We start from the raw sequence: 24,825 nt of genomic DNA, 5'->3' as shown, positions 1-24,825 counted from the left end.
CCTAGAACACAAAAACTCCCTGCTGTTACCTATGCTTTTATAAACATGGAAGTTTAAAGCTGAGAAATACTGAAGCAGCATTGTATTTAGCATTCTAACTTTTTAAAATTAAGAATAAAATTTTAAAAAGCACTGCGAATGAAATTCCATTTTGGCCATTTCCTATGGGTTGCTGGACTGTTTTATAAGAGCTGCATTGTGTGCAAGCTGTGTCCTTCTGTCTAAGACTGTTCCGACCTGCCCTACTCCTCTACCCTGTTATTTCACTGTATCCTAGAGCACCGCCTTGGCTCCACCAACTGTACCAGTCTTTCCCACCCACTCTGCCCCTCCATCAGGTGCATGTGTCCTTTGGTACGCCAGATGCCTGAGACTAGGCATGACTGTAATACAGTCCAGTAGCTAAAAGCCAAATGCAGACTGGCTGCATGTTGAACTTTTTTGAGCCATGCAAAGACAATTTACAGTGTTTCTTTTCCAAGTATAGGAGAAATGCAATGATCTCCAAGTCGGGCAGTTCCTGTCAGTCACTGAGAAGAGACCTCCACAAGAAGTCCTGCCAGTTCCTGACAGCAAGCAGTTGCTCAGCTCTCCCTCCAGATGTCAGAGAAGGCTGCAGCAGAATTCACAGGACCCTGGAGGGAAGCAGCCCCCCAGGGGATCTGTGCCCAGAGCGGTGCCACGGCACTGCCTGAGTCCATGAACAAGACTTTGGAAAGACACGGAGCCCAATGAGAAGCATCCTGGGGCAACCCTCATGCCACTGTCCACCAAGGGCACCCGCCCAGCAGCGGGGCTCCGGGTCAGGCTGCCGGGCCTCCAGCCCCAGTCTACCAGGGGCTGCTCAGCCTTAACCTGCCCGGGCCTCCGTTTCCCCAGACCGGGAGCCCTTGTCACGGCCTCCCGTGGAAGCGGCGCGGGCGCGGGCTGAGCGCGGCGCTGGGTTGGGCCCGGGGCGGGGGCGGGGGCGGCGGCGGCGGCGGCGCGAGGCCCCGGGTCCCAGCGCCCGGCAGTCCGCTCGGGGCCCGGCGCGGCGGCGGCGGCCGGTCATGGAGCGCGGCGGGGCGGTGCACGCCACCCGGTCCATCCTGCCCGCCCACGCCACGCACCGCGGCGAGCTCAGCGCCGGCCAGCTCCTGCAGTGGATCGACACCACCGCCTGCCTGGCAGGTAGGGCCGCCCCTACCCTGGATGGAGCCGCGCCGGGGAGGCGACGGAATGCGCCCATTGCGCGGAGGGGGTAAACTGAGGCGCGGGGCGGAACCCGGCAGGGCAGCAGGAGCAGAAGGAACCCAGGAGTCCTGGCCTCTGACTGCAGGACCAAGGGCCTCGGCTTGGTGCTGCGGACTTCGCCAGCTGCTGGCAATGACCCCGCAGAGAATGCCAGGGCCTTGGTGGTGCAGGATGCCCCTCACCCCCCTGCCCAGGGATTCAGCCCAGCACACTGGCCCAAAGCAAAATGCTCCCTGCCTACACACACCCCTTCTGGACCCCCATGGGGAGGCGGGAGCCATTTGGGGAGTGCTGAACAGCCCCGTTGTTCCCACCCACTTATCTGGGACCGTGGGTGCTGGGGTGCTGGAGCCTAAACTAGTTCATCTAGTTGTGTGTGTTGCCTCTGAGCGGCTACGTCTGGGTGATGCTCTGTGACCATCCATAGTGGACTAACATCTGGTCAATTCTGTTTGTCTGGATTTCCCCCCTTTTAATGGCATAGTATAAAGTGATTATTCTTGTGTGTAATTTGCTGAAACTTGGTGGATGTGTTGCAGAGCAGCTGATTTTCTCATTTGGAGGCGGCTCCTTCCATAGCTGGAGAACCTCTTGCCGTCACATGTTAATATGCCTCTTTTGCCTATAGTAGTGCTGCACTCGAGGTGACCCATACGAATTGACTGACCTGCTCTAAGACTGCTGAGCAGGCTCCTTCAGGCAGGTCACCTCATAGATCACCGCAAGTAATCACTGGAGATTCAGTTTCTCCTCTGGATAAAATTATGTTTTGTGACAAGGGACAGGAAAGATCATAGTCAAAGAAAAGGGAATTAGCTTGGGATAGGACTTACAGGTGGGAGAGTAAGAAAGAAGAAGGAGAATTGCCATGTGGGAAGGATCATGGCAAAGATGAAGAAAAGAGAGAAACCAGGAAAAAGAGGGATGAAGAAAGTAGGCAGGAAAAACTGAGAAGAAAGGAGGCAAAAACCATTTGCCAGGAACCAGGAACTAATGGAGCACAGTCAAAACAGCAAAACCATTTGCCAGGAAAGCCGAAGAGAAAAGAGCATTGCCCAGAGTATTAAAGAAAGACCAAGCAAGCTGAGCTAAGGAAGGAGAAAGGAAAAAAACAAAATGAAATCTGTAGAAGGCAAAATAAACAATCAACAAACGAAGGTAGCTTTTTTCTCCACAAGTGTAAATGTGCTGATTTCTATTTTGTACAGGGTTCCTCACGATCAACAGAGAGAGGTGGCTAGCTACGTTAGTCTGAAGTCAGGCAAAATGTAGGACAGAGTGGCACCGAACCAGTTAGTCAGAGGTGCCATCCTGCCCTGCTTTTGTGAGCAACAAACTGTATGCAAAATATGCTCTGTGAGGGGATATAACACACCTATGCAAGCCTTTTAACTTCCCCTGTTACATTTTGTAATTTCAATAATACTAAGGAATTTCAGATCTTTGCCATCTGTGAGCTCCATTCATATGGGCAACTACATATATTAACAATCCATATTAAGCCTTGAGGGGATTAGCAGATATGTTTGTAAATTTTTGTCTGGATGGCATTTCCATATGATGCACTAAGTGTAGTATAATAATCATGATGTCGATATTGGCAAAATTCAGTGATTTGCAGATTACTTAATTTATTATCTACATACAGAAAGCTGTGAGAACCTGTCCTGCACAGTAACTGGCATATTTTGCTAGCTGCTAAAACCTGCTTTTTTGTGCTTTCACCTGTACTGCCCCTTACGCTTATAAATGTCATCAAACCTACTTCAGTCTTCTCATAAGTTATGTCCTTTAACATTTCCTTTGTTATAAAGCCTCCTACAAAGGTACAGTCTACTCATGTGCTATTTCTACTATCATGTTGAGCAATTGTCTCATATTTTCTTGTTCTTCTTCATTTGTCTTTCAATATCCATGCATTAAAAACTCTCTGGGGTCTGTCTTTCAGTTTTGTGTTTGTTGGGCACTATGCACAGTGGATTCCTTGTCTTTAACTAGGCCTTGTAGTGAAATGTAAATAAGTAAGTAAATGAGTATGAAGAGAACAGCAATAAACAACATGTTTTGACTTCTCAAGGCCAAAGGAGTTGTTTCTCTTGCCATGTTATGGAGGTTACATTCATTATACATGGATATTATTATTTCTTATTTTGAAAAACCCAAAATTCACTAGGAAGGCAAATAATACAAACTCATTCCTTGCTTGGACACTTTACCATTTAAGTATCAAACAAAATGCAAGCAAATGTAAATGGCAAATGAGTGGGAATAAAGGAAGAGAAAATGAATGCTATAAGTACAAGATTTGGTATGTAATGTATTGGTCTTGACATTACCCTGAGCATATGCAAACAACTACAAACATACATTGACTTGTGTGAGGGACAGATGGAAAGTTACCGCAGGGTTGGTAGGGAACTCTTTCTGATGTGATATGCAAGTGGTCATTGAAAAATAGACAAAAAAATCACAGCTTCTTTGGATGAACTTCCCTTTTGTGCATGGGACTTGCTACTTCAGCCTCATCCAGGTTGCCAGTACTAGTTTTAAGTAGTGCCTAGCACTTTGGGCAGGATATAAATAATATAGTCCTGTAACTCTTTCAGCTTACACTGGACCCCAACAATGATACTTTTCTATCATGCAATAATAATAATTTTTTCCTGCTATGTATTTGTTACCCCTTATACTTGTTATGTACTTCATGTTTTTCAAAACTGTTAGTTACATGAACCATTTTGGATAAGATCATTCCATTTTAGATATTTTAATTTTGAATTTAATTTTGAAGGACAGAATGAATCATTATGGCCTTTTATCCTGATACCTTGTTGTTTCTGATGTGTTACACTAAATACTGATGCTAGCTTTATTTTGCTCTGTTTTTTATGCTGGTGTAATTTCAAAGGATATGTTCTGGCTTTACGTCAGTGTGACCAAAAGGTTAATCATGACCCACCCTGTTTTATCATATATAGATCACATATACATTAATCTAGTATATATATTTATATCAATATCTACACTGACAATGATAGGTTTGCAGCAATATATCTGATATAATAACTCTGCATCTTTGTATTTCTCTGTTTTAAGCTGAGAAACATGCTGGTGTTTCCTGTGTGACAGCATCAGTGGATGACATACAGTTTGAAGAGACTGCAAGGTACAACCCTGAAGAATAATCATCAAGCCTTATCAATTTAGAATGCTCTTCTTTTCTATTTAACAGAGATTAACTAAAACATATAAAATCAGAGATAAGGGGTCAATGATTTCCCTGTAGGCACATGGTTCACTTTAGACATTTCTCTACAGTGCAAGGGTTAAACTTACTGATCCACTGGAAGGCAAAGATCAGTTCCATGAAGTTTGAAATAAAGTGTACTTACTTTCAACCCATAAACTAGAAATCAGGTGAGAAACTGAAAGCCCAGTGATCTTTGGCCCTGGTTAAAAAGATTAGTAAACACCATTATTGATTCTGCTTTGAGTGAAGAATATAAGTGGCAGTTTTAGTAGTTGCAAAGCTCTTTATCAATGTATTTCTGACCATCTCCTTCCTTCAGTGAGTTAAAAACTTATAATCAGGTAGCAAAAATTCATAACTGAGGATTGCTTTGTAAAAAGTGTATGTTTATGCATCTACAGAACTATGTGTATACTTTTGCTGTAACTGTTTCCTGGTCAGGGACTTGCAATTTCATGAGGCTAAAAGATTGCATGGTAAATGCCAACTCTTTTGTCCTTGATATAATGTTGAGGGAGTCCTGCGGCCAGTGTTACAGAGTTAACTTGTTAGTTAAATGTTTATTAGAAAGAGAGATCATTGTTCTTCAGATTTCCTCCCATTTTAAAAAATATGTACAGCACATTAACTACTGCATTATAAAAATGGGATCCACTGCACAATCAGTCCCCCTTGACCTGGCCAAAAATGAAAATACATATCTTTGGATGTAGACCGGTTAAAACAAAAAGCTTAACCCTGACAATAATAAGATTTTGCAAACTGAAAATTGTGGAATGTTTAGGCAGGAGGAGATTAATTAAGCCCAATTTTCAGATGAATTCACACACAAAAACATATGTATATGTGTATATGTGTACTTGTCACAGTTGTACATACACCTGAATAATTGCCAGTGAAATTGCCACATAGATATAGTTATACCTATGGTATACAGTCTGGTTTTACAATCAACAAAAGAGAGCAATAAAAGTGATGAGAGGAGGACATGAATGTGGCCAAATGGAATGTAGAGATTTTAAGAACCCCTTGACCTTCTTCACTAAATGCCTTCGAAAACCCTTTTCCCGATTGCAGGCATTTCCATTTTGCTTTCTCCAGAAAAGCTCTTGTCTTTGGAAAGCTGTGATCAAAGGGTCCTGCTAATGAAATAGAGACTACATTTTTCTCTCAGGTACATTTCAACCTTCATTGACTCCAGTGGAATTTATACTCTTGTAACTGAGAGCAGAAACAGACCCTAAATATTTAATTGCTTTTCTGCCATGGGTCAGGATTATAATGCAAACTGGAGTAGTTGTTACCATATTATTTGCTGAGCATTGTATAATTAATATGATTTGATCAAGCATATCAAGTAATTCATAACAAGCCCCTTTAAACTTGATTATAGTACATAATAAGGACATCTTGCAGGTTTCCTGCTCCAGTGTTTCATTCACCTACTTTAGGTTACCAAATCTACTATTAAGAATTAACTTTTCTGTGAACACTTTTTCTGGTATCTGTAGAAACTGAAATTTCCACAATTCAAACTTGATATTAGGATATTAGTTGTATGCCAAGATGAAGAATAAATTCCCACTCCTTCCCTCTTACTTTGTATGAGTTCATAGGAATAGCATAAGCACTGTCTGATGTAAAATGTTCTTTTATTGTTTTTTCTCATGTTATGTACCTCTCATTCTGATATATTTCATCATATACCAATGAAAATGAAATGTTCCATGACCAGTGTTTTTTAATTTCTATTCAAATTGTCAGGTCCAGACTATAGAAGAGAGAGCTTATTGGTGTTCCCATATTCAGAGGATGTCTGCCATGCAAGCTCTCTAACTCATGTTTTTCACTCTGAAAGTGGGACCAAAGGGAAGGCAATTCATATCATATCCTCCTCTTTTACTAATAATCACAGCATATTGTAAAGCCTATCCTGCATATGCCCTTCAAATACCCAACTAAGAAACTGGAGAATTCAACCAGTAATGGACGTTGACCTATGGCTTGTGGGTAGGTTATGGCCTAAGGAGTCATTTTATTCAACTCACAGAGCGGGGAGGATTTGGTGGCATTCTGGCAGCACTCTAGCTGCAGAGTGGCTGGTAGGGAGAAATAATGGGAACACATGGCTACGGCTGTGGCATCAGCAGCCAGGTTGGAGGCAGCGGCCTTCCTCATACTCATCTAGATTGTTTCAGCCATTGGCAATGTGTTGGGGGAGTCATGGGGGGTCACTTGCCTCCCCAGATTTGTGCACCAACAGCAGAGTATAGGGCATGGGGCCACAGTCTGGCCATAGTGAGTGCCTGGCAGCAATGGAAGTGATGGTGGCAGCATGATTTCCGCATCAATGGTGAGGCATGGGGCTGCAATTCGGCTGGACCCAATGACTAGCAGCAGCAGCAGCAGCAGCAGCGTGGAGTTGTGCCCCCCCCCCCCACTACCACTATGGCAGCAAAGTAGAATTGTGTCCCCCGCCATACTGGTGTTGCCTGTGCTTTTGGCCCACTGCTTATAAAATGTTGCAGGCCACAGGCCTAGTACCTCATATGAAAAGAATAAACACAGGGCATCTACAAGAGACATTTACTGTAAAGCTGCTTAATTAGCTCTGCAGTAATGTTTTCACATCTACACATGCAGCCCTATTAGGCCATAGTAAGCTAATAAACTCCACTGTAGGATAGTAGTTGTAAATATAAGTACTGTCCTATGCAGAGCCGTCTCTTGTGGATGCAAATCGGGGTGATCACCCTGGGCCTCACGCTTTGGGGGCTCCACGGACAGTGCCATACAGGCCCTGAGGGCACCAACACTCTGCGTGGCTGCTGTGGACTGCTGGCTTTGGGCTCCAGCTGCTCGCCACCACTCTCACCCCTCCCCCAGCACAGGCCCCGCACAGGCTGATATGACCCAGGCCCCACACACCCCTTGGGTTAGCTCTGGTCCTATAAAAGCATTCTTTATTGTTCAGCAACACACGTGTAGATGCCAACAGGCCTGGCTGGGGCATGAGGCTGCTTCAGTGCAGGGGCTGCCTGCTGGCTAGTCCCACACTGGAGCACACTTGAGCCCCAGCCAGATCCTCCGCAGCACATTGAATTGGGGGTACCAGCCCTGGCTTGGCAGTCTGACCCCCTGAACCCCCTGCCATCTGGGGCTGCTCCAACCTGGCTCAACATGCTGCACATGTAAATGCAGTGTCCAGGAGCAATACATTCTGGAGTGATATGCACCAGAGTTTATTGCTTTGAATTAATTGCACATGTAGACATAGAATCATAGAATCTATGAGTCGGAAGGGACCTAGATCATCTAGTCCAACCCCCTGCCATGGGCAGGAATGAGCACTGGGGGTGGGAGGGGTCATAAGACCCCAGCCAGGTGCCTATCCAGTCTTCTCTTGAAGACTTCCAGGGAAGGTGAGAGCACCACCTCTCCAGGGAGCCTATTCCAGGCTCTGGCCACCCTTACAGTGACGTAGTTCTTCCTAATATCCAACCTAAACCTATCCTTCCTCAGCTTGTGGCCATTGTTTCTGATGACTCCAAGGGGGGCCCTGGTGAACAGACTTTCCCTGAGGCCCTGCTGGTGGGCCCTGATAAGGTTATAGGCAGCCACAAGATCCCCCCTCAGTCTCTTGTGGAGACTGAAGAGATCCAAGTCCCTCAGCCTCTCCTCATAGGGTTGGCCATGGAGGCCCCCAACCATATGGGTGGCCTCCTCTGGACCCTCTCCAGGTTCTCCACGACCCTCTTGAAGTGCGGTGCCCAGAACTGGACACAGTACTCCAGCTGCAGCCTGACCAGCGCCGCATGCCCACAGTAAATATCTTTCCACTGCTTGAAAAATGGCATAGACTGAGATTATTTCAAAAACTAATCTCTTAAATCAGGATTGTCAGACTCAAATGACTTGGTGAGTCTAATCCAGACCATGAGGCTTCTTGCTGACTAGACAGTCCCCTTTAGGATCTAACCCATGTGCTGATGTGCATACTGAGCAGCAGTTGCAAACCAGAAATTGTGTAGTGTCTAAGGGCAGGAGGTGGTGTTACCCTCTGGGTGTCGGCCATTTTGGCGCACGTGCTCTAGGAGCCAGAGTGAGAAGGCCTGCTGACCAGATCTGGACCACAGGCCATATGTTTGACATCCCTATCCCTATCTTAAACGATGATTACTAAATACTAGTCTTTCGACTACTTTGCTAGACAGGAGAGCAACCATCTTGAATTTCATTTTAGTTGAGTAAGAATGAACCATGAAATTGGAAGCATTTATGAGTCAAACTTACTCTGAAATATTCACTATGGTAGGAAGTGGAAGAGGTCTTCAACTTACACAAATTTCTGCATGGTGTTTCTCCAAGGCTTATCTTTGCCTCCCACATAAGTACAGTTTCGTCCATATTTTGCCAGTGGGGTTATCTTTAAACATAATATTCACTTTCAGTTTTTTGGAAGAAACGTTCATTTTTAGTTTCTTCAGTAAAAGCTTTTCAAACTTTGAAGATTCCCTGTCACGATAATCATATACTTTTATAAAAGTCTTATATTATTAACAGTAGGCCAAATTATTCTACAAGGTTGTTTGCCATTGCAGTATTTGAAGGGGGTTGTGAAGGATTGTGCTGAAGTTCTGATTTCTTCCTTCAATCACGTGCAGTTCTACCCTTACTCAAAATAGGTATTGTCACTAGGAGTACAGCAAGTCGTCTCTCAGAAAGACATTTATCATGTCCCTTAGACCTTTGTAGAAAGTGAAAGTGGCAGTGCCCCAGCAAAGCCGGACACAATTTTCATTATTTCTAAAGGTGACAAGGATATTGATGATAGAGGAGCACAGGAAAGGCAGCAGGGGGCTGCACTTGGCACAGGATCCTCCAGAGGTTGTTACCTCTGACCAAGCAGACTGAAGGCAGGAGGCACCTTACCAGCCTCACTCCTGCTCCTCTTGCTTTGCTGCCAGTAGGTACTGTATTAACCTTCCCACAGTCTCCATAGAATTAAGGATTTTATAGCACGGTTCTGCATACAATTTGGTAGCAGCTATGAGAGGGTTAAACTCATAGCAATTGTAGCAGTGCCATCACTCACAGGGAAGGGGCAGTGAGGCTGACAAGGGGGCTGTGCCCCCTGTTGTCCACAGCAGAGCCTCCAGTCCCTAGTATCCCATGCTGCAGCAGGTAAGACTCTGTCCAACACCCATCTTCATTTTTCTGTGCTCAGCCTACCCCACTTCTACCCAAGGTGAAGAAATAGCTAGCTGTACCTCTGCATTGGTGGATGAAAATGTTGAAACCCCCTTAAAAGTAAATGAGATTTGTGCTGTTGGTCAGTAACCTACAGGAATCCTAGGATGGAAGACTTCTGCCCAACATGCTGAGCACATGTGAAATCCAGCATTCATATATTTAATGTACAACAAAGTTTTTGATAAAGGAATAGCCAAAAACGTTCTTACAAGCATCCCTAAGTTTGCCAAAATTTTTGTTACGAGTCACGTTCTGCTATCAGTATGTGTCTTGTTCAATCACATCATTTATCTCCTGAATATTATTCTTTCTTCACCTTGTACTTGTCATTACCTGTAACTAAGCAAATATTCAGCCTCTGTTGGGAGCTGAGCAGAAGATAAAAAGTCTTCAAAGACATCTCGGAGAACACAACTAAGTTAGCTCATTTAAGATTTAAGATTTAAGTTTTACAGCCTTTTTTTCTTTATAAGACTATAACTTTAATTTCTTTTCTAGGTCTGTACATAAATAACACATTAGTGTTCTCAGCAGCTTCCCCCTTATCTAAATGGACTAGCTGATCTCTTGTCTGCACAATTTAGAAATATTGCATTACTTTACTGGTCTTTTTCTTCAGTCGACAATAGAAAAAGCTCATCCTGTACCTGCTTCTTGAAGGAGTTGTGTGTCTGCAAAAGGCACATATATTTCCTTCAACAATCCTGTTTTCTAAGGCTCCCCCTGAATTTCATAACCAGAACTGAAAGTTGAAGGTTCGGTAGAGAGTTACATCAACTGTGGCTCTGACTCACTCATCCTTTCTCTGATCTCCTGGTCAGGGTGAAACTCACTCCAAATACCTTGTGCCAGCCTTTCAGTGTGCCCTTGTGCATAGTATAAGGAAGAGGATTCTAGAAGAAATGGATTATGGATAGAATCTAAACTTACACAGATCCAGTTGACCAGAGTGGTCCCATCAGCAAATTAAAGAAATAGTAGCTGTTATTTAAACTTTTGGGCTAGACTTTTGGGGATAGAGGGAGCTTGTCCCAAATTAGTAGCAAGTAATCTTTCCCATGGATCTTCCAGTGAGACCATAGGACAAAGCCTGTTTTGGGCTTACCTGGGTGGAAGAAAATGAATTTTGCTTATCAAACCATGCATATGTTGAGCAATATAAGATAGGAACATCAGCATTGTAGTGTTGTGCATACAGGTTCACTCAGTGATTTGACAAAACCCAGTGGTTTATGCCTCTGGGTGTAAAAGTGGAACCCAGTTTCTGAATAGATTTGAAACTAGTATATAACTGCAAATTATAATTATAACATAAAGGGACTCTATTTATAAGCCTACAAAGTATCCTGAATAATCCTTGTTTTGTTCATCAGCTTCCTTACTGAGGTACATTTATCTGTTTATTGTTGTTTTTACATTTAATTACTGAACCTAGGTATTTTCAGTAAAGCCTGTGTTGACACAAAATTTGCTTCATTCATGGAATTCCTTTCTATTAGATAGAGCAGTAATATTACAAATATTTATTGGGCTAGATCCAAAGTCTGTTGGGAGTCACCAGAAGGATTTTCATTGACTTCTCTGTGCTTTAGGATCAGATTCATTTATGTAATGATTGTGTAATGTAATGAGATGCTTCCTTTCTTGACAGAGTTGGACAAATCATCAATGTCAAAGCAAAAGTAAACCGAGCATTCAATACTAGCATGGAAGTAAGTGATATTCATTCTTCCTTTTTAACAGTATATAAAAAGTATGAAGAGGTGAAGGGAGAAAAATAATGGAAGACGACTAACACTGTAACCTTTATGGTTGCAGAACGGGCTTAATAAATATTCATAAAAAAATATGTAGCATCCACCTAATGAACAACAGCACCCAAATGATTTTTAAATTTCTATGGTATAGTGCAGGCCAGTGAGCGAGCTATGCCAAAGTAACAACATGACGCTGAAGAATTAGTTATGTTACCAAATGTAATACAACATACAGGGCATATCTACATGAGATGCTGACTGCACAGTAGCCTAATAATGCTGTGTAGTAATGTGTTACAGCACAGATAGTGCTAAGATACTGCACAGTATTATTAGGCTACTGTGCAGTAGGATCACTTAAAAGATGTTCACAGGCACCACTGCTCAGTAACTCTGCTCAGCATCTCATGTAGATGCACCCACTGGGTGAGGTAGATAGTCAATACTGGCCTAGCCACAGCTTATTGACCTCAGTAGGCTTTGGATCATGGCCCACAGCTAGAAGGGTGGATTTCAAAACCTTTTTGAAACTCATGATATAGAGATCTTTATCTCAGGTACAAGCTGTCCATTATGTTGTAATGGACATGGCAGTGCATTGCCCAGACATTTATTCTGAAATCAGAATAGAACCTCCAGGGGTCTTTTCTCCTCTCTCTGTTCAAGCGCAATTTCCATTAGCATTAATGGGAATTATGTGAGTGCATCCAAGGCAGAGTGTGTTCCAAAGTGCTCTACAAATTCTAAAGACCGAAGATTTGATGCATGTCATGTCTATTTCAAATGAACCAATAAAGTGTTTCACTAGTAATTCGCTTCACATTGTGTTTTATAGACTTGTACAGATTTTTGCTGATGCAAGTTCTACTTCTTGTAAAGACTCAAGCAGGGAACCAAAATAGCACATAAGTAAATGGAAGTAAAAGTCCATAAAGCCTGCTGTAAATGTCTGTATTATTTTTTTAAAGTGATGTTAAACATCCATCTACAGATATTATACCAAAGGTAATTTCCAAGGCACCGTGGATGTTGAAGTTGTTTCAGAAAGTCAGGATGAATAATACCAGGGCACTCTACATTTTAAAGAAAGAAATATAAGGCAATGGTTAACTCGACAGGGATCAAATCTTTTTGCCTTAATAGGTAATTAAAATCTTGCAACTTTTGTTTTGTTTCAGGTTGGCATCAGGGTTTCTGTACAGGATATTTTGTCTAATGTTCAGAAACTCGTGTGTGTGGCTTATGCTACTTATGTAGCCAGACCAGTTGGTGCTGAAAAGGTACCTTATTTAATTCAGAAAAATCTTGGCATGGAAAGAATGTTCTGTCAGGGCTGCCAAACTTCTAAGGGGCTGGGGGCCAACCACCCTGTGGGCTGCATCAGTGGGGACTGCACATCTGTGGACTGCACTAAGGCAAGCTGTGGGCCCTGCAGGCTGCACACTGTGTAGATACGAGCCCATACTCCACCTTGTACCCATGCCCAGCCACTGCTGAACCATGCACCCACACTCCCTTCCCACTGTAGCATGTACCCGTGGCCTGCTCGCTGCACTGTGCAGGCCCTCCCACCCTCAGCACTGCAATACATGCCAGCAGCACCCCCCCTTCATGACCCCCGCTGAACCAGGCAGAAGCCCCACTACTCCTGTACCTAACCCCTGCATCCTGCCCACTGTGGCTTCCTGTGCCTGCACAGGCCCTTCATCACTGCACTGCACCTGTGCAACCCCAGGCTCATCCTCAGCTCTCCTGGTCATATCATGCTGCACTGTTTTGTTTCCTGGGGCAGGGGCAGGCACCAAAAGCTGGAGGAGGGAGGCAGAGCCCAGGGAGGGATGGGGGAAGCAGCAGCTGGGAAAGAGCTCAGGGGCTGCAGTGTAATTTCTCATAGGCCACATGTGGCCCACAGTTTTGCCACTTAGATAGGACAATGCTATTCTATTTAATGGCCCAAACTTTGCCAACTGTGAAAAAGTGATATCCATTTTTTTCAACTGATGGCAAAAAGGCAATCTGAAGTCCAGATTATGTGAAGATTTTAATGGTCTTCTTTGACCTCCTGATGGGCTGTTTTCTTCCAGTTTGCCAGTCTGCTTGTTTCTGCCTATGTTGTCATTTTTCTAAATTCTCCATTAATGGAATTGCCTTCCTTACAATAATCAGCCTTATTGACAGAATTAGGAAAACAGAACTAGAAAGTTTACTCACTGGGCATGTCTAATCCACAACTATCACAGGCAACTGTGTCATAAAATCCTCCTCAGAAACTGATCATTCTCCTTCTTAAAATTAGTTAGATTTTCTGCCCTTATGAGTCCTACTGAGAAGTTGTCCTACAACTCTATTGCTCAGGTGTTTGGAAACATACTAATTTCCAGCCTAAATTTATTCAGGGCTAGCTTATACCTATTTATTATTGTGCAAAAATTTCCTTTAGCCTAAAGAATTGTCAGGGAGGTTGCTCCATAAGGGGCATTGTGAAGGAAGGTGGCTTTGGGTGGATTAAACAGGTCATTGTAGAGTGGTAGGTAAGGTACAGCATGAATAGTTTTGATCAATTTTTAGGTCATCATCAGACAACGGATGTGTGGAAGAATGATATTTGCAAGAACAGGAAGCCATGGGAGGGGACTTGAGCAGAGTGTTCCAGTTATGATATGCACGGTTGCATTCAGCTGAGCATCAGCAAGATTTGTATGTGATGACCTTTGCCAAACAGGTGTACAATACTCTGCTACCAAGTATGATAGGGCAAAAGCTGAAGTCCAGGGTGTTGTGGATGTACCTCCCTATAGATCTAGCAAGCTTGACTAGCATGTTGTTTTGGGATTTGACCTTTACTGTTGTTTTCTATAGATGTTCCTAAAAAGTCAGGTTTCTGTCTAATGTCACTCCCAAGTACATTGGGCAGGGATCATGCTTTAGTCTGTGACCACCCATATAGATGTTAAGTTCTTTTTTGGCACTGGCATTGTGGAAATGGAATATACTGGATACAGGTTTGGCAGGACATGGCATGAGCTGCCATGCAGTGCAGTAATCTGCCAGCTTTGTCACAAGTTCATTCAGGGTCTGGTCCAGAGTGTGAAAAGATGGAGCAGAGGTCATCAGCATAGATAAACTTGCAGGATGTGGTTGTTAGTAGATCATTTATGTGTAAGTTGAATAGGGTTGGGGCCAGCGCTGAGCCCTATGGAAGTCCATTGGCCTGTCTCCTCCATGTGCTTATCCCCTTCCCAAGGTAGACCCTGAGTTGTCTGTTATGGAGGAGTGCTTCAACAACTGTAACAACCCAACTTGGAAGTACCATTATATGCTCTAAGTCTCATTTTCTTATTCTCATAGTACACGGGTTTCATTTTCATTTTTTGAATAATGTATTCTTGTAATACAGTGACCTGTACCCCTGTATCTAATTGAAAAATTAGCATTAGTCCATTGGTGTTCAGGGTGATAGTCCAATCCTCAGAAGAATGAACTTCTTCTTGCATCGTGCCAGTGAGGAAAATTGCGCCAATTCTTCCTTTTCCCCATTGCATAGAGCATGTGCCTTCCGTTTCTTGTGTGTTGCATCCTGCTCCTTTCTGCAAACTCTTGCAAAGTGATTGACTCTTTTGCATTCATTGCAGCACTTACCAAATGCAGGGCATTGCATGGGTTTGTAGTAACACCTCAGGATCTGTAGCTGACCATTATTTCTTCAAGCAATTCTCTTTGGCCTCCACTTGCCTGCTTCATAGTGAGGTCTTCCTTTCTGTATTGTTTGTGTGTTGCCTTAGGTTTTCGCAGTCTTGTAATCCTGTCTAGTTCAGTCCTGTCTAGTTTTTCCTTCAGCTTCTGCAGTCTGGATTTTGTTATCTCAGCCACTTGGCACAATATAACTGTCTTTTCCAAATTAAGCTCAGAATCCTCTAGCAGTCTTTTCCTGAGGCTTGTATCCCTTATACTTAATACTATATGGTCTCTGATCGTAGACTATTTTAGGTCTCCAAAATTGCATGTCTGGCTCAGCAGTCTGAAGTCTTTGATAAACTCCTCCATTGTCTCACATTCTTTCTGCTGTCTCATGTGGAAATTATATGGTTCAAAGGTTTCATTTTGTTTGGGTATACATTATTCCTCAAACTTTTATATTACCATCCCATAGCTTTGCTGTTGTGCTTCTGGCAGTTGTAGGCTATTATAAAGAGACAACACTTCTGAGCTTGCTGTACTTAATAAAATGAATACCTTGAGTGAATCTTCCTTCTCTGTAGTTCCTCTGGCCATCATATATATGGTAAAACTCTACTTAAATTTCTTCCAGTTTTCTGCTCCATTGCTGGACAGCTTTAACTTCTGGAATTTTGAGATGTTCCATTTTTTCTTTCTTTCTTCCTACCCAGTTCTGGTACCATGTATTGTTCTCAGAAGATTAAAGAGTTAAGCTTATAGAACAATAAAGCTTGTTTATATAGAGACCAGTACTCTGCCTACAGTTTCGCTGTTTCCTCCTCCAATCCCTGGGCAAATGTAACAACTTAAACATAACACTCTCAAAGGTATCCACACAGGGGACTCCATAGGAAATGTCACAATTAAGCAATGCCTAAGTCAGCTGGGTGGAGCCAATTTTATTTTTGGAAAAAATGATGAGTGTGGCCATGGACAGACTTATACAAAAGGTTCTGGGAAGAGTGTTCAAGAAAAGAATAGAGCACAAATAAATTTTAGCACTTGAACAGGTATGGGTCACATAGAGCAGTAGATGTTGACTTGGATCTTGCTGAAGCTCCTGTGCCATGTTGTAAGGTATCTGAGGGTTGACCACATAGTCTGGACACATTTATTTACTGGAGCCTCAGCAATTTATGCCTGTGTCCCATGTAAATAACAACTTCACTCAAAAACCAAGTGCCTTTAGAAGGGGGAGGTGACCTATAAATATGCACCATCATGGGCCTTTTAAAGATGTGCATTTGGGGGAAACTAGTGCTTTGGTTGCAAATAGATAATGTCAAAAATTCCACCCTGTACACAACATGATATATGATAAGCCTTCAAGCTGATTTAAAAGTGTGTTTCCTTTCTTGATTGATAAGAAGCTTTTCAATAAAATTAATTTTGGAAGGGGTTGTAATTTTTGTTGTTTTCAAAAACAGAAAAAATGTCATCAGATCTTTACAAATGACTCTGTTCTAAAAATGAAAACTAGGTAGTGAAGAATCACTTGAATTTGAACTCTGTATTTAACAGCATTAATATGACTTTATTATGGTAAAAAATTCTAGACTATGCTAATGCAAATATACTTTATGAATTGTGTTCAAAGTGCCATTTTAAAAGGGATTTAAGTGCCATTCAAAGTACAATGCTTCTTTTCCTTTGTGTAGGTTAAGATTAAACCAGTAGCGCTTCAGTCTCCCGAAGATCTTCTGGAGCACAGTCTGGCTACTGAGAGAAGAAAAATCCGACTGGACCATGAACGTGTTTTTCAGAATCTGTTGTTGGAGAGTAAAGTTGAAGATAGTCAAAACAGTCAGTAACAGACACAAGTAATAATTATTGGCAAGTGGAGGGGAGCAAAAAGAAGCCAGTTTAGAGTAGGGATATGATGATACAAAAGTTTTGGAATAAGGCTCCTGGCTAGGAGGAGTACACTGTGCTCACAAGAGCTAGCAAATGATTAATCTATAAATCAGTGATCTCTGTCCTCATAAATGCTTCAGGGATTTCAGCTATAAAGATAGAGGGCCAGAGCTCACGCGTGGGCTGATGTGTGATCTATATTTAGGTTTCATTTAATTTACATATTTAGAATTTCTTGAGGGTTTTGTGCAATTCATTCAGACTTAAAGCTGAATTTTTCAATGAAAAAATGAAGACCAAGGGTACCATTAAGACATAGCTAGAAGGAGAAGATCCACTTTGTTTTATGACTATGAGAACTATGTTTAAACAAGGAGATCATTATCAAGAAACAGAAGAAAATTTTTCAGCCTGGATGTCTAAGCCCTCAGGAAAATTCAAAATGCCCCCAGGACCAAATTAAAACCAAAATATAGCCATTTTCTGTTTTCACCCAAGTTTGCTTTTATTGTCCAGTTTTATGTTTGACTTAAATCAGGGTTACTGTATTCCTCTTCACAACCACAAAACTATTCACAAACATTTAAGAAATGTCTAGTATTCACATCACCCAGTATATATCTCTATTTGTGAACATCAGTCATGATTGTACTACTTACTGAGAAAAACAGTCCATTGTCAATGCAATCCATAGCCTTAATGATTTAATAAGATTATCTAGAACTGGAATGCCCACTTTAAGAGGGCTCTTTAAATTATCCCAATTGTACCTGTCCATTAAGAAACTGATTAAGACCACCAAAGAATAATCAAGGAGTGATAAACTTTAGCTTCTACAGCTCTGTCTATATTAGGGAAATTTTCTAGAAGTGTTCTGCCTTCACAAATGCCAGTTCCATTCCTACAGAGTTATATAGGAAGTAGAATAGAGGGAAAAAATTAAAATAATATGAGTTGCTAACTGTCAAATAGTTATAAAACACAGAGCAAGAAAGTGAAGTTTGACTTTTGACTGTAAAGCATACAACACTTTAAGTAGGTCCAAAGTGCTAGGTAATTAGTGGAGTCCAAACTATTATATGATGCTTGTGAAACACAGTTAATTAGGTCAGAAGTCAAACAGGTAAGTGAGGTCCAATGGAATTGGATGGCCTACGTGGTGCAAGCTTAAATTGGCTCGCACAAATCATCCTCAAAACTAATATATAATGTAAAACCCAGAGGCAGTGGTTTAATTCAGAGCTCCTCACGAATAGGGTCCATGGTTAAGTCAGTACCCTGATTCTACATTGCCTGTAAGCACATAAATAATTTTAAGCACTAGCTTGACTAGATCTAATCATATGCTTAACATTCTGCATATGCTTAAGTGCCTTGATGAATTGGGACCTAGAAGAGGGCATGCTCTGCCTTTAAGTCCTCACCTCCAAGTCACTGTGATACAGATTCATGTCTAGTATAAATAAAGTTATCTCAAGGTTCAGTTTGTCCATAGAGTCTTAATCAGAATGTATGTAATTTGTTTATGCTCATATATTTTCAAATGGAAAAATACACCTATGCATTCTATTAAAACATGTAGCTGTATTGTTAAGCATTTGAAAGAGGAATTGGCAAAGGTAAGGTTGCGCACACAACCCTAAGTCTGCCTCTTATCATGTGCATATTCATTATAATATTGTCTTTAATAGTCATACACTATATATTAAACTATGGATGAGTATGACATGATAATTTGATAATCTTCCATTCTAACAATCATTAGCACTGCCTAAACCAATCAAATAGGTTCTATGAAAGATATTTAGATGAAAAGTATGTAGTAAGCTGTACTTACAAAGTACTTTGCAGATTAAGTAAAGCAACAAAGAACAATAATGAAAATTTGGCGAAGTATATCGACTACCTATTTATTCAGCTAGGTGAGCTTCATAGTTAACTGCCTGATTCCCCAAATGTGTACTCTTAATATAACTTTCATGTGGTGAATTGGTAATTCCTCTCAACAACATTTTAAGCTGCAACCAGCGTGGTTTATGCCTTCCTTCTTATTGCTGTTACAGTGATGAACAGCTCTCATCCTGATGAATCTTCAGGCTGTTGCCGTTACTCGAAGCAGCAGTAGCTTGTTTTTTTTAATTGTAAAAAAGGAGGTAGATCCTTTTAGTGATGGGAAAAGGGAACATTCTCCTTATGTCAGCTGGCAAAGCTGCTACCTTGAATATCCCATAAATATATTGTTACTGTGTTTCAGATAATTTTAGTGATAAAGAGGAAGATGCTGTTTCAACTGACCTCACCCGTGTGCAGAGCATTGAACTTGTCTTGCCTCCTCACGCAAATCATCATGAAAATACATTTGGTGGCCAGATTATGGCTTGGATGGAGACAGTAGCTAGTATTTCAGCAAGGTACTTTTCTGTTTGGTGTCTTCTTGTGTAATTCTGAAAGGATGCATTTTACATAAAAGCATAACATAAAACCCATCACTTTAAGGTTAACTACGTGACTACAGTGTATTAAAAATACACATAAAATGCTGTCCTTCTGCTGAGCTAAAGAGAGATCATGTGCATATTTATATGTTAGTTGTCCAATGGTACTCCTCACCAGAGCGATTCAGCACTTCACCACAGCTCTGTGAAATATTGCTGTCTTATTTTTGCAGCTGGAGTCCTGAGGAATAGAGAGGTTATGTGATTTGCCTGAGACTAAACAGAAAATCAATAGGTGAACTAGAAACTGAACCAGGGCTCCTGATGATTAGTGCAGTGTCTTAACTGCAAGATTATCCCTCTATATAAGGTAAAATCCTATTGTATAAGATAAGATTTCCAGCATCAGTAGAAATCTTAAAATGGAGAGACTTCATGTCAGACTTCAGCTCCCTGTGCCCTACAGAGCTGAGTTCTGGAGTGGCCAGGTAAATGTCAGAGTGACAATGTAGGTGTATGAATAAGGCACTAGAATGGGTATCAGAAAAAGGGAGCTGTATTCTGGCCACCAGCACTGACTCCAAAACCTTGGAGAAGTCACGTAACTTCACCAACTCAACTCCCGTTCTGATAAAACAGGAGTAATAATGCTCACCAATCTTCCTCTCCCCAGTATTCTTCTACCAGTGTAAAGTGCTCTGAAATTCTTAGATGAAAAGTGCAGTTTTATTTTTACACTCAGTAAGTTCACTGATGACTGTGGTCCAAAAGCACAGTTGCCCTCCTTTCTGCTTTGAAGGGCTCAATTTCCTCTGCATTGACATTGGTCTCCCATACAGATTTTTTTTGGATGTAACTAGAGTTTTTATCTAAATTCCCCTCACACACTAAATGACCTAATTTATTGCTAGATATGTTTTCATTTTAACTTTAATAATTAAATGACTTTCCTATTTATTATTCATGTAGTTTTGATTTGTAGCCAGTGGTTGTGCTGATAATAAAAGATATTTTTGTACTTGTTGGATAAACATCTCATTTTATTAAAATTAGAAAGCATACTGATCCTACACTGGTCTGGAGCACCATAGGCTTCATGATTTATGCGAGGATACAAAAGATCTGGCCCCCAAATTTTTACCTGTTTCTCTTCCATAAATCTGGCCCAGCAAGGGGAATGTTTAGATTTAAAACAAACAAACAAACGTACAAAGTAAATCAGACAGTTAAAATATTTTCATTAGACCTGTGTATGTTGAATATAATTTATTGGCAACAATACCAAATGAGAAAAGGGTGCCTGTGTTTTATGCTAGAAAAATAGATAGCCTCCCTACAAACCTTTTGTAACTCAGAATTAGATTTGACCTTTTAAAGTGCCAGTTAAGAGTTGCTATGGTCACAGGCTTAGATGGGAAAGACAGGAGGAGGAAGAAAAAGTAATACTTTGAGAATAAATTTAAAACACCCTTATAAGGTTTTTTTCTGAAGCGTTATTTCTCTTTTTTAAAAACTGTGAGAGTAATTGAGCATCTTAAAGACAACAGTGAAGTCATTGAAAGTCCATTTGAACTAGATCTGTCCTTTCTGATATATTATACTAACCTAAAAATATTCAGTTCTTAGTTTTCTAGGAAAATAGTGCTTAATACTTAGGGTATGTTACACACTAAAACGTCACATCTGTCATCTGTCCCTCTTCTGCTTTTAGTAGTATTATATTTGTATTTTTATTGAGAGTGTTGGAAATGAGATAGCCATTCGCATTTTAAATAAGAGAAGCCAATTGTTCTTAATGAAATTACAAAGTCATTTGAATGTATTAGTCCATTATAAAGATTTGCTAGTCAATTAATTAGCAACAGATAATTGTGTGCATTTAGCTATACTGGTACATTAGTTTACGGGGTGCAATTGAGTTAGGACTAAGAATACTGCAAAATTGTGTAATTTCCAAGCTTAAAAAATGATATAAGGTAAAATCTGCTCTCATATATGCATATGCATTTCTAAATATACATACGTAGGTCTCACTAATTTGGTGGGAGTTTTGAGCACATTTATGAGGGCAAAATGTGGCCTTTAAAGACAAGAAATTAATTGCATCATTATTATTATTCTTACTGCAGCAGTGCCTAAAGGCCCCAATCAGGATTTGGGCTTGATGGTGTTTTGCAGTGTTAAGAGTAATAAAATGTTTCCCATTTCAAAACACTTACAGACTGAAGGTCCCAATCTTGCAAACACTTAGGTTGTGTCTGTACTTGAAATTTCTTCTGGTATGATCCCTGACCAACATAGCTGGGTCAGAAGCCCTTAGATAGAACATGGACTCGGTTATATGGTCAAAACTGCTCTTTCCCTGGTGTAATTTGCATAGTTTGGTTTCCTCAGGGTGCATAGTTTGGTTTCCTCATGTATCTGTGGAGATGCTGTGGAATTACTATACAAAGTTGTATATTATTTTGCCAGTCAATTGTTTCCACACTAGGAGCACTTTCTGGTCTTATGTCAGTGTGGCACTGTGCTCAGGCTAATAAGCCTTACTTCTCTGAGTCCTGACACAGGGCAACACTAACATGACTATACTGCTCTGGGTCCGGGAGCTAACCTGTGCAGAACTAGCCTGGGTTTCTCTGCATGTCACTGGCTTGTGACATATAGGTATATCCCAAAGCTCCAATGGGCCAGCTCAAGTGAGCAAAGTTACACATTTTATGTGTTTGCAGGATCAAGACCTAAACTGAGGAAAGGTAGATGAGTGGGTATAAATAACCAGTACGAATGTAGAAGGATGAGAAAAACAAAAGCACTCAGATAATTTGTGTTAAATTATTGTAGATTTGGTTCCTGATCTACATGCAGTTCTGGATTTCTGAGTGGACAAATAGCCAGCTGTGCATCTAATTGGTTTTTTGCGTATGTAGAAACTCAGTTTCTAAGTTCAACTCCAGTCACTGCATTACATTTTTAGAAAATGAGAACAAACATTTCTGCTCAGTGTCAATACAAAATAATGATGGGGTCTTTTGTGGTAAACTTATTTCTAATGTTTCACATGATGTCATACTTCAGGAAATAATATCTTTTGATAAATGAGCAAATCTGAAGAGGATGGGTAGGCTGAAGGTCTGAGACCTTCTCTGGCCCTGGGCAGGTTGCTGTACCTTCTGTCTAATTTTCCTAACTTCTACAAGTGCCAGATCATATTTACTCACACTGAATAGAAGCTTCCTCCACAATTAGCCTCATAGAAGTTAATGGTACTCTTTGTGAAATAAGGTACTACTCAGGGAAAGAGTAAAGGGCTCAATCTTCCGCCAAATGAAGATAATAATGAGTAGTGAGGATTAATTATTTAACATTTGTAAAGTGCTTTGACAATGAAGCAGCAGAATATAATGGTCCTATTATTTTTGAGTCCCAAATTCCATGCTGTCATATAGCTGAACATATTAACATGTATTGCAGTGGATTATGGATTAAATTAGGTTTACACCGTGAACTCCTATCTTGTGCAGACCTCATTACTGTAAGTATTATAAATAATTCACTGCTGTACTAATATAGAAGGAAGAATTACAAGACAATTTATTCTCTTTCACATTCCTCCTCCTTCCTTATCCAGTCGCCTCTGCCGTTCATATCCCATCTTGAAGTCGGTTGACATGTTTAAATTTCGGGGCCCCTCCACTGTTGGTGATCGTCTTGTCTTCAAAGCAGTAGTTAACAATGCATTTCAGAAGAGGTAAAAATATCCATATACTCATCACACTTCCCTTCAGCAGCACAAGCCTCCCTGAGCATTTCAGACCTTAGCCACCATGGGGGGTTTCAGATTGCAATGTCATATTTTTAATGAAGAAGTCTTTTTTATAATATCCCTCTGCTTTTCTCAGTGAAGAAAAAAATAGTTATAGATTTATGTAACTGTTTTCTCTGTACAAAGCTGAAGGATCATTCATAACCTTTAAGGGTGGGGAACCAATCCAACTACCCTTAGTCACCAATGGGATACTGAGAAATCCAATGGGATCTCCATGGAATGGCACAGGTCTACCTGCATGAAGTTGGTGGAGGATTGAGGCCTGTATGGTTGGTTTATGTTTGCAACGCATCTGCTGCTAAGCCACTTCCACTGGAGTCTCTTCCATTGTTAGTAGTAGTGTAAATGGGAGTGTAAAATAGATGTAGGCCTTAAGTGGCAAAATACTGTACTTACTTGGTACATACACTTACTTGATACATTGAAGGGCCTGATTCTGAAGTTCAATTAGTCTGCTTTGAACCAGTCCCCTGGCACAGAATAGACTAACACCAGTGGATTCTGCCTCCTGAGGATCCTTTCATGCTAAGGAAATCTCTCAGTGACTTAACACTACTGCACTGACTCCTACATCACTTCCCCTGTTCTGAACCTTAGCAAATGGGTTGTGTTTGTGACACTCCTTTGTATGTATTTAGTGTGTATTTAAGCACCTTCAGTGCTTTGCTAGTTCAGCTGACCTTGTGCCCATTTTAAACCTAACATACATCTTACACCATTTACATCACTGCTAACATTTGCCTCTATGTCCAGACAGTTATTTCTACAACATACAGTCAAAACATTCATTTGCTCTTTTCTATGCCTGAGTAGTTTATAACTGTCCTGTTTGGTATGTTGTCTCATTCTTGCTTCTGTGTCATTCTGTGGTACTTAAGTAATTCATGTCAATTCAACTCTTCTTTCAGGGTTGAGGTTGGTGTTCGTGTTGAGGCCTACAACTGTGAGGAGTGGACAAAGGGCCAAGCCCGACATATTAACAGTGCTTTTCTCATTTTTAATGCTGTAAATGAAAAAGGAGAGCTCCTCACCTTCCCCCAGGTCAAACCCACTACAGAGGTCAGATTTTTTCCTTTGGAATAGGATGACTATATAGATGGCTTGTATGGTCAACAGAAAAACTGCATTTAATGCAAGCTGCCCTAGTCAGTCAGTCAGGGACAAGCAAAGGACTAAGCAAAGTTATAAACAGAATTGCCCTTCCTCAGGAGGATGATCTGAACTTGAAAAACTGATAAGGTAAAACATATGGATCATTGCTGACACTATAGGCAAGATGAAAGACAGTGATTTGTAAAAGAAAGTTTGAGGCTCCAACCCTCAGCTACCATTACATGTCAATGGGGATTGGCTGCCTAAGTCCCTTCTCCTTTGACAATCCTAGCCAAGTATGTGGCATCCTTAAAATAGGTCACTTAGTGCCACATGAATATAATCCGCAGGCCACATCAGGCCCCATGCCACCCCCATGTGCCACCCCTTCTTGGCCCTGCACACTGG

General features: G+C 41.2%; 1 protein-coding gene across 2 annotated transcripts in view; it reads left to right on the top strand.

The window, feature by feature from the left end:
- The first annotated feature begins 1,041 nt into the window (after positions 1–1,041).
- The window catches only part of ACOT12 (acyl-CoA thioesterase 12), a 47,620-nt gene continuing 23,836 nt past the window's right edge, over positions 1,042–24,825 (top strand). Inside the window, exons 1-8 of one of the 2 annotated variants that reach the window (XM_090038188.1) lie at positions 1,042–1,170; positions 4,330–4,399; positions 11,388–11,448; positions 12,672–12,773; positions 16,869–17,013; positions 19,319–19,475; positions 23,128–23,247; positions 24,234–24,384. In XM_090038188.1, coding sequence (XP_089894314.1) covers positions 1,050–1,170; positions 4,330–4,399; positions 11,388–11,448; positions 12,672–12,773; positions 16,869–17,013; positions 19,319–19,475; positions 23,128–23,247; positions 24,234–24,384 — 927 coding nt within the window. In that variant the 5' untranslated portion in view covers positions 1,042–1,049. The remainder of the gene's footprint in view (positions 1,171–4,329; positions 4,400–11,387; positions 11,449–12,671; positions 12,774–16,868; positions 17,014–19,318; positions 19,476–23,127; positions 23,248–24,233; positions 24,385–24,825) is intronic. The other variant, XM_090038189.1, reaches the window with a different exon arrangement.

The sequence above is a fragment of the Crocodylus siamensis genome, chromosome 3 (assembly GCF_052110815.1).
Source record: "Crocodylus siamensis isolate JL-2025a chromosome 3, ASM5211081v1, whole genome shotgun sequence".
Classification (NCBI taxonomy): domain Eukaryota; kingdom Metazoa; phylum Chordata; order Crocodylia; family Crocodylidae; genus Crocodylus; species Crocodylus siamensis.
The sequence above is the reverse complement of the archived record's forward strand: the minus strand, read 5'-3'. Positions and strand labels throughout refer to the sequence as shown.